The following is a 16,656-nucleotide window of genomic DNA, read 5'->3' on the forward strand; positions in this document are numbered from 1 at the left end:
GGCGGCCCCGGAGGGCGGGGGCCCCGCCGGCCGCGAAGTCAGCCCCGCCCGCTCTGGGCCGCGCATCCTCCCCCCCACCCCCACCCCCACCCCCCCGCCGCGCGGCCGGCGGGGCCTCGGGGAGCAGGGCAGACCCCGGACGCACACACCCCCGCAGCCCGCGGCCGGGCGGGGCCCAGGGCGATCCGCAGTCTCCCCACGTTCCGATCCAATCACTTCTCCCCCGGTGTTCATTTCTCCTGGGGGACCACAGAAGTAAGCCAGCCGAGTGGTCTAACGGGTGGGCTGTAAACTTGGTTTCCCAAATGTCCTTGAAGAGTCTCAAAAGACAATAGTTCAGGTAAAGTGCATCTTCGTTTCGTTTTTTTCTTTCTCCAGAGCCAGAGCTGGTTAAATTTAAAAATGACACCTAAAAAACTCTAAATTCGTAAGTGTTAAAGATGTCTTTTTACAAGAATGCTGGAGGATAGAGTTCCTCCACCTTAACGGCTGGGCTTGTTTTCAGTACCCCGTCCTGTGAATACAGTTTACCATTTGCTTCTCTTTTACACAAACTATACCATTTAACAGACAATACCAGTGTGTGGTAATAGAAATCAGAACAGTGGTGGCCTCTAGGGAGCAGGTGACTGGAAAGAGGCCGCAGGGAACTTCGGGGACGGCAGATATGTTCTATTGGCTGGGGTGTTGAGTTACGTGGATTTATTATGCATTTGTTAAAATGCATCCAACTTAAGATCTGTGCGTTTCACTGTAAATTTTACCTCAATCCTTAAAACTTAAAAAGATAGTATTTGCAGGTTCTTGAATCTATCACTTAATCTTTTATAAGTAGCACAGTTACTCAATTATCAGTTATCAGAGGTTGTCAGAGTTACCAAATTTGTTGAGTACTTATCTTGTCCAATAATTAGTACTAGCAGTACCAATTAAATCCATCCAGGTGTGCACTGACAGAATTATCTAGTCCAACGTCCATTCATCAGCCCAAGTTGAGATTTCTTGCCAAATATATGCCACAGTCCTTGGCATTTTTTGAAAGCAAAAGTTCAATGTAAAGAGTGGGGCTTTAGAGTTAGAGAAAGGGAAGATTAATTCTAGCCCAACTTCAGTAACGTTGGCAAATACTTAATCGCTTCTTTCCTCCACTGTAAAGGGCATATAATAGTTGTACCGAAGTTTTGTGGTGATTAAGTGAAACGTATAGAAAGCAACTTGCTTTGCACTAACCTTTCAGACAGGCTCTCCCTGGAAATCCGCCTTTGGGACTTGGGAGGACCTAAATCCAGGTACAGGTGGCTGGGTCAATGGGCTTGCACATTTTAAAAATTACAGCTATAATTGTAATGCTTGGTCATTTTTGCCTTAGTTAGAATTCTTGCCAAACTGTATTTGTCTTTATTGCACATTTAAGGCATAATCTTTCTGAAAGAAGGCAGCATAGACATGAAAGGAAAAAAGCTTCCATGGTCTTGCTGGGATTGACTAAAACAAGCTGCTGTCAAGGTAGCTTTAATTCTTTCCAGGTCAGTGACTGGTCTAGTAACATGTGCAAACTGTATAAAACATATTCTGTATCTTCGTAGCATCCTTTATATACGTAGAGAGAGCCTTTATTTCCTTCGATAATGCTCTGAGAGAAAAGCTTTAACTGACTCATGATTATCAGGACTCAAGGAAGAACACGAATGACCCAGTCTTCACACTGTAACAAGATCTTACATGCGTGTTCACCTGACTTTTCTGGAGTGCTTCCCACATCATGGCTATGCCCCATGTCATGGAATTTGAGTAAGACAGGGTATGTCAGACGGGCTGAGCCCCGACAAGTCTGGTTGAGAAGCCTCTTGGGTGGATGGTAAAGGACACAGATTTGGGTCTGTGAGTCAATTCATGACACATTATAATCCCCAAATCACTCAAGTATTCAGTTAATACTTAACCAGGAACCTACCATGTACAATCATTGACCTAGGCCAGAAGAGATTTAAAAGATTGAGTTATAGGACAGTCCTTGAACTTTAAAGAAACCCAGTTCTCTTTTCTTATGGCATGAAGACAAAATACAGTCACATCAGTGGGACAGATAATAGAACTATTATGGAGTTGTGTACTGGAAACAGATTTTTCTAAAGCAGGTGGGAATGAGCAAAGTATGGTTCTGATTATTGGGCTGGAGGTAGGTAAGCGAATGGGGAAAAGTGAGGGAAGGCAAGTCTGCACAGTCGAAGGAAATATACCCCTGGAAGAGGAAGGGGCGCGCCCCACGTGTTCCCCTAACCCAATGCCTTCCACCTACTGACAATCTGTTGGTCCTTGTGAGCCTAGTTCATGAGGCTCTTCTCTCCCTGGCCTTTCCAGACCCCTCCATCAGAACAAAAGGACCCTCCTCCCACCCTGCACAGCACAGTACCTGTGCCGCTTCCATGACAAGCACCTCATTCCGTCTTCAGATGACACTGTTCACATGTCTGTTTCCCCAACGAGGTCACCCTCTTAAAGGCAGGCGATGTATCTGATTCATCCCCCCCCCACCAGTGGCCCACATAGTTCCTCATGCAGTCAACATTTAAAAAAAATTTTTTTTTATTGAATTGAATGGGAGATAAAGTAGGATAAATGGAACCAGGTTATAAATAGTTATATACATCAGAGTTCATTCATTCAGTTAATATTTATTGAATGCTTCCTGTGTGCCAGGCCCTGTTCTAGGCTCTGAGGATATATCCATGAACAAACCAGATAAAAATCTCTCCCCTTGTGGAGTTCACACTAGATCTATCATAAGGGGTGGGATTAGCAACAAATTTACATAAATTCAAGCATATCTAGTGGCCAAAAAACAAAAAGGACATTTAAATAGTTTAATTATTGGTGTTATAAGAGTCTACTGATGCTATGTAGTTTTTTTTGTATATAGTATACTTACTATATTCATACCCATGTATCACTCTACAGGGATTCTAATTTTAAGACTATACAGAGCACTTCACTGGCAACTTAAGAAATTTTCAGGGATCATTTTGAGCATGCTTGATTTAATTCTGAGGCACAGTCTAAAAATCTAACCAGCTTATGAGTTGTGTCTCCACCGTACCAAAATGAAAACGCTGAGACTGCTGGGCAGAGCACAAGAAAGAGGCCATGACAAATGCATGTCTGCTCAGGCTAGAGTGGTTAAAGGGAACAAGGGACAGTGCACTCATGTGAATACGCAAGGTCAGCCAACAATGGAATTCACATCAAGAATTTAAACAAAAAACAAAAAAACAGTTCATGAGCCATTTCCCATTGTTTTCTTGTAAAAAAACCTAAAACAGTAAGATCTTGAGGTCATAAATAAAGAAAAAAATCTTAACATCCTGGCTTATTCTCATTAAAGGTTTATCGCTTTCATATATTTTTTCAAAGAGTATTTTAAAAAGAACACCAAGTTAAGAAAAATCATTTGAAAGTTTTCCAGTAATTTTACTCTATATACATTAATTCCAATCATTTAACCCTGAAAACAATCTTCACTTGTACAATGTAAAAAAATTGACAGTAAGTGACTAGAAAAATTCCATTATTGTAAAGCTACAAACAAATTTATGCTCCTAAGAGCAAAGTTAATAAAGCAAAAATAATAATTATACCAGTGATAAGCACCAAGATGAATTTTTTTGCATTTAGGGCCTGATTGGTTGTATTTAAACATAACCGCTATAAAACCTTATTTGGCAAAAAAAGGGGGGGCCATAAAAAATATACACGCAGAGGTCTGAAAACAGTGAAGAATGCCCACTTTAAAAATAAAACCGCAAAAAACTACTTGTTTTGTTAATTAATGTGACATTTGCAAAATATATTCACATGTCACTTTTCTTCCTCTTTAGTTCATTTTATACACTTTAGATTGCTCCATTTTTTTAACGTGTTGTCACACTAATGTAAATTAACATGTTGAACTGTGGGAGTTCGCTGTAATGAATCCACACCGTAAGAGCTAGATCCAGTAGCTCAAACAATCTTAGTTGCAACTCATTCCAGCTGCTGAAACAGATTGTTATTTACCTTTGTAATTTTTTAAAAACCTCAGCCAGATGAGATACCGTATGTGTAAGTGTGTGTGTGTGCATATGAATGTGCGTGCACATGTTTGCCGGAGCAGGGTGAGTACAACCCCGAAACGGGAGAGCCATACAAACAAGTTTACACAATGGCCTGAAAGACACGGGCAGCCAGACACTGAATTCCCCCCGCACAAACCTGAGGCTGAGCAGTGAGGAACTGAGGGGATCTGTCATCACACCCTAGCATCAGCGACAGGTTCGGAAAATGAAGACAGGCAGGATTTAGCCAAGACGTTCCCGTGACGCTGGAGGATGCGAAGCGGCAACAGCCACTTTTTGCAGGCAGGGGGCAGGGACTGACTCCGGCTGCAGGGATAGGGATTCCCTGGGTCTGCAGCCCAGGATCCCTGCAACTTCCCCAAAGGGCATCTGTCGTGGCCTCTGGCAGTGGCCTCCACCTCACTCAGTGACAAGGTCTTTTGGATCCCAGCGTGTGAGCCGGGGTGTCCCCTCTGGCTGGTCACAACAGTTAGCTCAATACAGGCACTATCCCTTCTGGAGGCGTGACCGAAAACCATCACTACTTTCCCTTTTCAACAGAGTCTTAGAAGGGGAGTCTCCTTCCGTCCCTGTGGGGTCCCTGAGTTTGAGGCAGTGCCAGCACACTGTATGCTGGACAGCAGTAACATAGGAAGTCAGGCAGTCCACCTTAGAACTCAAGCGATCTACGTTCAATATCAGCCAGTTTTTGTTATCTCAGTCATACTTTTCAGTGAGATCGTTTCTCTACGCAACTTCCAACGTATGGGGTAAGGACAAAAAAATATTGCTGGAATATGAAAGATTTTTTAAAGTTCCTTGTTGAAACTCCTTAAGGGAAGGAAAAGGAGACCGATTACTTGTCCACCTTCTTTGTTCCTGTCCTTGGCTTTCGAGGTCAAAGAGCACCAAGGTTCCTGTTAAGCTACTCAGAGGTTCTCCGGGCCCCTCCACCCACACAATCCTAGGGAATTCCTCAGCCCTCTACTTTCCAAATTTGTAATCATATCTCTGGGCGTGTCTATACAGCTTGTTAATTCAGTTTCAAAATCCACAGCATTTCTTAAACAAAATGAGATAGCTGCGTTCTTTAAATGCCAGCCGTGAAATCATCACTTGAAAAAAAGAATGAGTCAGATTATATATACATAAGTCAAATACAGTTTTCTCCTTTTTTAAGGTATCTGTTGAAGACACGCGTTGACTGCTTCCAAAGAAAAGCCCTTAGCAAGGGAGCCTCAGACGGCCTCTGCAGTTTCACGTTCCGTCCCAATGCTGCCAGTTCTTAAGCTACCTTGACAGTAGGGCTTGCTTCATGAACCACCCCCCCGCCCCCAAATGGGCACATAAGATGCAGAGAAAAACTCTTTACAATTCAATGAATTTTAGTCACGCCAGAAAAATGATCTAACCTGTCCAAACATGCAACTTCTTTCTTCCCCCATTAACTGAACTCCCTTCTTTAAAAAAACGGTCATATTTGAGGACCGAGTTAAAGTCCACCATATTTCGAGTTACACTCTGACGGTTCCATACAACTAGAGCATGGTTTCAAATTCATCGTGGCGTTCAGTTTTCTGTATTTTCCTATATTGATCCCAAGTGAACTGCCTGGACCACAATATTTAGGGAGAAATTAAAAGGGGTTTATATTATAGTATAAAGTTCCAGAAATTCTCAGTTTCTCAGGGTTTACTCTGAGCTCAACGTCCTACAACTTCTACACGATACAAGTTTATGAACAAGAAGTATTTGAAATCCGAAACCCTTAGCTCTGTGTCATAAATAAGTTTGGGTAAAACCGCAAGCCTTCCACTGAATCATCTCGGCAAAGATGGCCCATCTTCTCTGCAAGAAGCAACCTAGGAATCAAGGGGAAGAAACCACAATCATCTGTCCATTCAGAAACACAAATATAGTTAGTAATGAAGAGCAAGGACCACTTACCTTTCCTTAGCCAGGAGGACAGACATTCCCACCAGCTTGGCAAACTCTTCTGAGGTCAGGGATCCCTTTTCTGAAACCTAACAGAAACATAGCAGGGAAAAAATGTGATAATTTAGGCCACCTAGGTACTAAGCTAGGGAGAGCGTCGACCAGTCTACTCAGGAAATAATTTACTGAATTTCTTACTAAAATCCAAAGAATATTCACTATGGAACTAAATCTTCACTAATGTTTAATTCTAAAAACACTGAAGGACTGAGGAAAACACAGTAGAGCCTAAAATATCGTGAAGCCCTCTGTACTGTAACAAAGGCATTATGCTGAACCCTAAGAAGAATTCTTTGATATTCTGACAAGGAACATCTAACAAATTCTGAGTGCATACCTCATGCTCCAGTAAACGAACCTCATATATAGGTTTAGCTTAAAATATACGGTAGGAGTATCGATAGTCTTGAGGTTTTCATCTAGTTTAAAATCAGTGTAATAAATATATGAGTTATTCAAATCAAACAGGCTCACCACAGAGGCTCTGAAGGCAGTAATATTTCAGGTCTCCTAATGAGTAATAGCCATAGTTTGGCCAATAAAATCCATCTAAACTACAGTTGCTTTTCATATTTTTTGAAGCAATTCTTTCGTAAGACAACTTGTGATGTTTTATAATACTGCTTACGGAGGTGTTACTCAAAGAGAAAGTTCCACCAAGGGTGACGTTCTGATTAACAAAGTCAAAAAACTTGTCCGCAGGACTGAGCTTCAAACAAAAAGCACCTCACGAATTCCAATTCTCCTTGGTAAGTTTCAAGAGTTTTATAAGTGTAATTTTGATTAGTATTTATTCATTGTTAATATTAGGTGCTTTTAATTGGGTCTACAAACATTACTTTTTAGTAAAGTTAAATTCAAAAGGAAATCCTGTTTCTCAAGTTCCTAAGCATTCAAGTCTCGGTGGGCAGACTGATGAGGAGGAAACGGGGTTCACATACTGTCTCCAAGGCTGAGGCCACCATTTCCTCTTCCTTGTGGCTCTGAAGCTCAATGACCATGACGCCACTGTCAAAAACTCGCAGCCTAAAAAAACCACAGATGGGAGAACAGAGCTGTGAGTATCCCGGATCTTCCACCACTAAGGAGGTGCAAATATCCCGTGCTCTCTTTTGTGCCCGGGAATGAGGGCTAACATTTAAAATGTAACAACCACAAGCAAGCACAGCATAACTAAAAGGCTCATGAATAAACATTTAATAAAAGTATGAACTATAATCCCACATGCTAAAGAAAAATATGTCTGGCACTTTTGTTTTTAACCTGAGGAGAGGAAAATATAATTCACAGCTGAACGTCTGTACTTTGAAATCTCCAGAAGCGAACACAAAAAGTGTCAAGCACGGGGGCTGGTTACTCTGACCTCCTAGGAAGAGCCCACATTCTTCTGTCACTGCCCCCAAATCAACAAGACTTGGACCACCAGCCCCAATAAGAAGGGAAGCCAAGATAACAAGTGAATTCTGTTCGTTTAATTTCAAGAAGGGCAATATGCTGGCTCGCCACGCGGATGGCAGGCCCCGCAGGACTTTCCTGTCTACTCTGTACGGAAGAGTGGCTCTAGTTGGCAAGCTTCCCGCAGAGGTTCTTTTACCTGAGAGGTAATTTTAGCGCTTCCAGCATCTTGCATGCATTCACCAAATCTTCTGGTGAGAGCAACTAAGAGGAAAAAAATCCAGTTTACATTGCAAATTAATGGAGTGATGCTGTATAATTATAATGATCACTAAAACAGAAGAGGAAATTTAACAATTATCATTTATTTGTGACTTGATCTCAGGGTCATGAGTTCAAGCTCCATGTTGGGCATGGAGTCTGTTTAAAAAAATTTTTTTTAAATAAAAATATAAAAATGATCATTTATCAAGGATTTTAGGTGGCTTAATCACTACTACTATAAGGCAAAAAGGATTAGCAAAGAAGCAAAGCAGTGCTACCCAACAGAAAACAAGGCAAGCCATATATGTAATTTTAAATTTTCCAGTAGTCATATTAATAAAATAAACAGGAACAGGTGAAATTAATTTTAATACATGTATTTTATTTAACCCAATAGATCTAAAACATCAACATATAATCAATATCAAAATTATTAATGAGACATTTAATCTCTTATTCTGTACAAAGTCTTCTAAATCTGGTGTGTAATTTACACTTACAGCACACCTCAGTTTGGATTAACTGTATTGCAAGGTCACAGCTGTCACATGTAGCTAGCCAGTGGCCACCCTTACAGACCAAGCAACCTTGAAGAGTCAGCCCGGTGTGGTGGTTGACAAGTACAGCTTTGAGTCACACAGAATGGCTCCAGAGCAGGCCCAGCCTGGGTCCACACGCCTGTCAAACCATTGTTTCCAGGCACAGCCTTGGTCACATAATGTAATCTTCATGAGCCTCAACTTCCTCATCCTCTCATCGTGCCCCAGATGGGGAGGGGGAAAGCAGCTACCTCACTGAGGTACCGCAGGGATAAATGCGGTCGTGTGTGCAGCGGGCCTGGTAGACAGTAAGTACGCACTGAGCGAGCGCTGGGAAGACATATATAGGAAATATTCGCACAGAGGTGACTACTGACACAGAAGTGTGCTTGACTAAAGGGCACGAAGAGTGCACGGACAGAACTTGGGGGCTGAAGACATGTGGGTGTGAAGGGACAATGAGGGTCGAAGAACAGCCACTGCTGCTTGAGAGCCAGAGGAGGAGGGCGGCTTTCCCCCCGTTTCTCTACAGGCAGTCTGTATCCAGCCCAGTTAATCTGAAACAGTTGACAATCACAGAGAAAAGGCATCATACGCAAGCTTATCGATCACAGTACAGACACAGAATATTAAAGCCAGAAGGTATTAGTCAGTCCAAATCCTTGTTTTATAGGTAGGAAAACCGAGGCTCCGTGAGCTTAAGCAAGCTATGCCAGGTCACTCAGCACATCACTGGCCAAACAAGGGAGAGTCGACCTCCTAGGTCCCAAGGCAGTAGAGAGTTCTTTTCACTGCACCACACTGCTTCTCAGATAGTTTTGATATTCTCACCCCTTCCTCAAATTGTATTCACTTTGGGGAATTTGTGTTATATTAAGAAAGTCTATTTAGTTAAAAGAATATCTAAGTGTTCTGTTCTTACTTCCATTCCTCGAGCTCGGTTTACCAAACAGTACACCTCCGTGAGTGACATTATTCCCCCTCGTTCCTGTTAAAATATGGAAATTCAAAAGTATTATGTTATCATTAGCACCAGTTGGCATTTCTTAACAGAAATCATAGTCAGAGTGAAAGCGGAATCATAAAACTTCCTAAGAAGTCTTTAACAACTAAATTTATACACAGGAAAACCTAGTCAGATACATGAAGCACTTCAAATTCAATATTTGGACTTTCACATCATTATTACTGTTTTAGCGTTTACTTAAATGAGAAGAGGACCTCTATACCATGTTTCAAAAAGTGTAATTAAATGTTTTATGTTATCACAACTAATAAATGAAGAAATTATGGAATTAAATAGGAATATCACCATTGCAACCCCAAACGAAGGAGCAGATCTAGATCCTGACTGCTAGTGGCTGCTGCCGCCTCACACACGAAAAAACGGACAGACATTATGTACCTCCCAGTAGAAATGCACAGCACACTCTAGGAAATATTCGTCAGAAAAAAGAAAAAAGAACTTCTTGGTATAACTACCAGTCTACAGGGAGTACACGGGACAGGGAAGTATGTAAACATACAAACCAATAAAATCCAGGCTCTGAGACACTCTCTAAAATAAACCACTAGTTTCTTCAATAAATAAATTGTTTTTGAATTGAAAATAGAGATGGGAGAAGGGGAAACCCATGGAACTTAAAAAAAACCTTGAGAGACAAATCAACCAATTGCAATGTATCCTGATTTGAATAAACTAAATGTGAGAGAAAATGTGAATACTAACTAGATATTTGACAATATTAAAAAATTATTTTTAATTTTTCCTGTGTGAAATGGGATTATAATTACATCTAAAGTATCTTTATCATTGTAATTACATACTGAAACATTTACAAAGTGATGTGATGTCTGGGATTGCCTTAAAGTAATTCTGAGTGAAGGCTGCTTACACACAAACCTGGATGACAGGCACGCAGGGATTCGTTATACTATTCTATTTTGTCATGACGCAAATACGTCTTAATATAAGTGTTTTAATAAATGAAGTTTTGATTGCCTGGGTAATGTCAGAAGATAAATCTGTATTATGAAATAATTAACAGTATACTTACATTAAGATTCGATATATAGGAATACACACACACACACACACACACACACCCCTAGAGATCATATATTTCCTTTTGAAAACAAGAGATAAGAAAAACTTCCTGTCAAATAGATTTAAGAAGTTACAGATATCTGAAATGGAAATTGAAAACAATCTAGATTTTGACAACAAATCTACTAATAAGTACACCAAACTAATTTAATATTCCTGAAAGAAAAAAATAACATGTTGGTTGAATAGTAGCCACACTTGAAAGGAGTTCAACTCGAGTTAAGATTTCTGATGACGGGCAGAATATATGAACACTTTTCCAATGAAGACACACAAATGGCTAACAGACACACGAAAAAATGTTCAAAATCATTAGCCATCAGGGAAATTCAAATCAAAACTACACTGATACACCATCTAACGCCAGTTAGAATGGCAAAAATGGACAAGACAAGAAACAAATGCTGGAGAGGATGTGGAGAAAGGGGATCCCTCTTACACTGTTGGTGGGAATGCAAGTTGGTACAGCCACTTTGGAAAACAGTGTGGAAGTCCCTTAAAAAGTTAAAAATTGAGCTACCCTATGATCCAGCAATTGCACTACTGGGTGTTTACCCCAAAGATACAGACGTAGTGAAGAGAAGGGCCATATGCACCCCAATGTTCATAGCAGCATTATCCACAATAGCTAAATCGTGGAAGGAGCTGAGATGCCCTTCAACAGATGAATGGATTAAGAAGATGTGGTCCATATATACAGTGGAATATTACTCAACCATCAGAAAGAACGATTACCCAACATTTGCAGCAACATGGACGGGATTGGAGGAGATAATGCTAAGTGAAATAAGTCAAGCAGAGAAAGACAATTATCATATGGTTTCACTCATTTACGGAACATAAGAAGAAGGAAGATGGGTAGGAGAAGGAAGGGAAGAATGAAGGGGGGGTAAACATAAGGGGAAATGAACCGCGAGAGACTATGGACTCTGGGAAACAAACTGAGGGCTTCAGAGGGGAGGGGGATGGGGGATCGGGATAGGCTGGTGATGGGTAGTAAGGAGGGCACGTATTGCATGGGGCACTGGGTGTTATACGCAAGTAATGAATCATGGAACACCACATCAAAAACTAGGGATGTATTGTATGATGACTAACATAACATAATAAAAAATTATTATTAAAAGAAAAAAAAAAGATTTCTGATGACGTGGCAATTCTTTAACACAATGGAAAGAGACCACTTCGGTTGTGTTTTTACCTCGAGCGGCGCCTGCAGTATCCCAACCAGCTGTTTGGCCAGCTGCATATGGTACTGGGTGCCAGAACCATAGGTCTCCCTGGTAACCGGGTTAGCTATTCCCATGCTCAGCAAATAGGATTTAAACCTGATGGTCTATAATCACAGAAGAAAATGCACAAAAAAACAAATAAGCAGCATTAGTCTCTCCACCCTGACATCTGAAATCTTTCTATCATAAGTTCACTTCCACTCAATTATTTCTATATCCACCCATTTCTTCTACCTTGTTTCTGTAGCATAAACTCTAAGAAAGTGGATTTCTAGTAGTTCCCTGCATAAAGCTAATTAATTCTTCTTCTTCCCTCTCCTGTCTCAATATTTCCTACTCCACTGACCTCACACGTTTGGTGTGAGAAGAGGTTTAGGTAACAACTGTGCTGTACTTAATGCCACAACCAAATGACGGAGCCAAAACCTTAGAAAGGAAAATGGCTGTGATCAATTTGTAGACAAATTTAATGAAACAAATATCAAACGTATGGATACGTATAAAACCACCACTCCTTACACATTTCAATCTCTCTCTTTTCCGCACTCCAAGAGAAGGTATTAAAGTATCTTTTAATCCTATTGGATGACTTTTTTTTTTAATACTTTCATATATCCACAAGCCATAAGAGAAATCACTACATTAAGAAAGAAACTGCTAACCCACCAAACATCACTGCATTATTTGTCTACTCCGGTTTCTAATGCCTTAAAAAGGGAACCTATTTACCTCATCTTCTGTGATGTCACCTTGCTTCTCTTTAATCTTATTAGCAATTGATTTTGATAACTCCACCATTTCCTTAGCCTGTCAAGAGAACAGCAAAAGACTGAAAAAAATCATGTCCCCAAAGTGTCTGCTAACTGGTAAGAATTCAATAGGTGTAAATTACACATACCTTGACCATTAGCTTGCTGAGGTCTTCAAAGGCCTGAAATGAGAAATGAGTTTTTGTTGGAATCTATCTAAAGCATTAAAATGTTTTACAGCAGTGAAGCACTCTACTTTCCTCCTTTTTGAAAATTCCTTACAATTTATCAATTTATATAAATATTTATATAATATATATATATTATATAAATATTTACGTAATAAACCTATCTTCTTCTATGAATTTGGTTTAGCTAAGAAACCATACATTTTCCAAAACAAACTGCAAAAACAACTTTTCACATTTTCAAAGAGAAAACAGTTATTAGTGATTAAACAAACAAAAGGTGACATAAGTAATAAATTGTTCAGAAAATATTTTTTACTGTTCTTTCAAACGAGTAAGAAAATTTGTCACTGGCTTTTCCCAAAACCATTTCCTGACAGGAGGTCAAGAATCAAAGGCTTTTGTAAAGCTCTCCTGGTTGAAATGGCACTGTGCAGCTGCCGGAGTACTTCCTTGGGCACAATAATTTTGGCTTTCAGTAGCAGGTGTGATTTAACTGAAACTGAAAACCTCAGCCTTTAAATATTGAACAGATTATACTTGTAGGGGCGCCTGGGTGGCACAGCGGTTAAGCGTCTGCCTTTGGCTCAGGGCGTGATCCCGGCGTTCTGAGATCGAGCCCCATATCAGGCTCCTCCGCTAGGAGCCTGCTTCTTCCTCTCCCACTCCCCCTGCTTGTGTTCCCTCTCTCGCTGACCGTCTCTATCTCTGTCTAATAAATAAATAAAATCTTAAAAAAAAAAAAGATTATACTTGTAGCTTTGGATATAGCAGATATCACAAAAGAAAACCATTCAAATACCACCGAAAATACTTAAATAAAACTCATCAATAGTTTGATTTACTACAACGAATATCCACTTCAAAGTGGTCGTCAAACTTAACCAGACATATTTATAACAAATTTATTTCATATTGCCAACACTATACTTCCAGTGAAGAACGGCTTCCAAATGATGTGCATGGATGTTATTTTTTAAACCTATTAGGCAACTTATCATTAAGTGAAAAATCTTTTGGTCCATATAGAATAGTGGTCAACAGATTCTGATTAGTTCGTGCCCATCTTAATTACATGCAGAAAAGTATCCCCCATCTGCAAAAGGATTTTGCTAAAAGAATAGAGTGTTGTGTAAGATTCTTATGGCCAGACTTACTAAGGCTAATGCTGAAAACAAAGGGGAATGTGCACACACCTAACAGGAATTTCCTCAGATAAACAAAAGGCTGAAACACTGGATTCTTATCAGCAACAGCCAGCAGATGCAGGAAACCTTTTGTGGGAAACTCTGGGCACCAGCTCTGAGACTAAGTCAATTCTAACATTTAAATGGAAGGCAAATCACACACCAACCTGGTTTGCAAAAATAAAACACACAAACACTTTACACACTTAGATTCTTACTTTGAGTATACAAAATATTAATAGATTTCTCTTAGCTGTGTAAAGAAAACTAGCAAGACAGCACTTTTTAAAATTTTATGGTAAATCACTTTATATAAAAAATATGCTTAAAAGTAAAAGTGGGTCCACACAGAATACAGAATACAGAAATTAGCCGTATTGCTTACAATCTGTAAAAAATAAATACAAATATTTGTGTCTTAAAAGAATTACCTATATTTTAAGTAATAATAAAACACGAAAGCTTCCTCACTTCTCTCTCTATTATTATTCTAAAATTTAGAATTAGCCAATTATCTAAAAATTAGATAAACTACCTCTAATAAAACTAAAGCAACATATGTACAAATGCAAAATAGATGCATTTGCCCGTTCTATTATTTTATCTGCCACTTTATAGAACCATCTATCCCTCTACCATATCTACAAATTTTCACTCAAAAAAATGGCATCTGCTCTAAAAATATCCTTGTAAGTTGATTTATAGCATTATTTCTTGCTTTCAGTCAATATTTTGGTTATTAGCTTCAGTAATTAATACATTCTTGAATTTTGTTTCAGTTTTTTTTTTTTTAACAGAGAGAGAGAGAGAGAGAGAGTGTGTGTGTGTGTGTGTGTGTGTACGCACAGGGGAGGGGCATAGGGGGAGGGAGAAAAAGAATCCTAAGCGGACTCCACACTCAGCCCAGAGCCTGATGCAGGGCTCAATCCCACAACCCTGAGATCATGACATGAACAGAAATCAAGAATTGGACGCTTAACTGACTGGGCCACCCAGGCATCCCGTTTCAGTTTTCTTGATTCTCTACCTTTATATATTCTGTTCCCTCTACCTGGATCCTCTTATCCCTACTAGTCATCTGCCAGTGCCTGCTAAACTTTCAGGCCATGACTGCCATTACATGGCAAAGACAGTGGCCATGATGCAGGAGGACCACACTTGTCTGCAAATCAGGAGACCTGAGTTCTCAGGACCCTGCTTCCGAATCCAGTCACTAGCTCTGAGAGGATTACTTCTCTGGATGGTAAGAACCCCTGTAATGCCAAAATGCCCGAACTTTACGAATTTAAAGATTCTGGGAAGACGGTGGCTATGGCGGCAAAGTTTTCGAATCTCTCCAAATCCCAATATAAAAACAGGGCAACTAGATCTCAAAACCAAAAATCCATAGGCGGCAGCTACTATAAAACTAAATGACAAGAGAGCCGTAAAAAACCTCAAGATACAAGCAGGTAGGGACGAACCACCAAGAGTCACAATATCTACATGCTATCAGCATCTAGGCAGGAGAAAGAAGTGGGAAGCAACAGGGCAAGTGATGGATTCGACAACAACAGAACCCCAAAGGAGCCCACAGGTAGTCGCTGGAAAGAGAGTCTAGCCAATGTGAGGACAGTAACTAAAACTGGGAGGGTTTTGCCTATGTCAATAGTGGGTGGGTATGAGGGGTCCTCAGGAAGGGCTGGCCCTCCAGACTTCCCTTCCAGAAGGGGATTCCACACCAGGGAGAAACCGCTAAGAGGACTCAAAAACTGAGCAAGATAAGAAGAAGAGAGGAAGGGGAAAAAAAGGTTGAGATAAAAACAGGGCAAGGGAATAGGGCCAGGAAATCAGAAAGCAAGCCACCACCTTTTTAACGCTGCAGGAACACAGCTGGAGAGTGAGCTCTGTGGAGTAAGACAAGCTACCCTACACTAGGCCTTCCTCTCAAAGTTCAGGAAAACCGATTTCACATGAAAAATAGCAACAGCAAAGTATCAAGGTCAAATGTCACAAAAAGTTATTATGAGAAAAAAAGAAAATAAGGAGTAGAGTAACATTACAGACAATAAAAGCAAGCCGGAAAGACATGCTCACAGATCAGATCAAAATTTAACCTTTTATTTCAACATGAGCTAAAAGATGTTAATAAAATGGCACAAGCCACGAATGGACAAAATAAATCAGAAATGAAGTGACATGATTCAGGAAAGAATTTTTGAAAAAATCATTTCAGAAATAAAGACTATATTAGAACACAAGAATGAATAAACACAACAGTACCTTAAGAAAAACAACAGGTTAGAAAGAGGAAAATTTCTTCATAAAAAAGAAATGAAAGAGATAAAAAAGGTTTGAAAGTCGCAAAGCGGGGGTACCTGGGTGGCTCAATTGGTTAAGTGTCTGCCTTCCGCTCAGGTCATGATCCCAGCGTTCTGGGATCGAGTCCTGTGTCAGGCTCCTTGCTCAGCAGGGATCCTGCTTCTCCCTCTGCCTGCTGCTCCCCCTCTTGTGCTCTCTCTCTCTGACAAATTAATAAAAAAAAAAAAAAAAAAAAAAGTCGCAAAGGGTAAAGCAAGGCAGTAGAGCTGTAACGTACAGCTGACAGTCTCAGAAGAAAAAAAAATCAAAGCAATTATTAAAACTTATAAAATAGAAAAAAATCCCTGAAATTAAAAGAAACAATTTCTAGAACCAAATATTAAGAATATATTGTGTATCTGAAAATAACAACCCAGAATGACTAACACAACACATTCTAGTAAAATTACTGGGCTTTATAAAAAAGACGTATATTTTTGGAGAAAAAAAGCCTTTGGGCATCTTGGAAAAACAGCGACTTCTCAGGTAATGGCTGATTCCAGATCTGGGGCAGGAAATGTACAAGCTGGTCCTGGAACTTTAGTCACACCAAATAGTAAGGAAGCTAT

General features: G+C 40.0%; 1 protein-coding gene across 2 annotated transcripts in view; it reads right to left on the reverse strand.

Moving 5' to 3' along the window:
* Positions 1 to 2,657: 2,657 nt before the first annotated feature.
* The window catches only part of VPS36 (vacuolar protein sorting 36 homolog), a 31,070-nt gene continuing 17,071 nt past the window's right edge, over positions 2,658 to 16,656 (reverse strand). For both annotated transcript variants that reach the window (XM_040622382.1, XM_040622376.1), the window contains 8 exons: positions 12,522 to 12,554; positions 12,353 to 12,430; positions 11,593 to 11,727; positions 9,207 to 9,272; positions 7,681 to 7,745; positions 7,028 to 7,112; positions 6,039 to 6,115; positions 2,658 to 5,953 (listed from right to left, as the gene is read on the reverse strand). In XM_040622382.1, the coding sequence (XP_040478316.1) occupies positions 5,860 to 5,953; positions 6,039 to 6,115; positions 7,028 to 7,112; positions 7,681 to 7,745; positions 9,207 to 9,272; positions 11,593 to 11,727; positions 12,353 to 12,430; positions 12,522 to 12,554 (633 nt within the window). In that variant the 3' untranslated portion in view covers positions 2,658 to 5,859. The remainder of the gene's footprint in view (positions 5,954 to 6,038; positions 6,116 to 7,027; positions 7,113 to 7,680; positions 7,746 to 9,206; positions 9,273 to 11,592; positions 11,728 to 12,352; positions 12,431 to 12,521; positions 12,555 to 16,656) is intronic.

This window comes from Ursus maritimus, unplaced genomic scaffold (genome assembly GCF_017311325.1).
Source record: "Ursus maritimus isolate PB19 unplaced genomic scaffold, ASM1731132v1 scaffold_10, whole genome shotgun sequence".
Classification (NCBI taxonomy): Eukaryota; Metazoa; Chordata; class Mammalia; order Carnivora; family Ursidae; genus Ursus; species Ursus maritimus.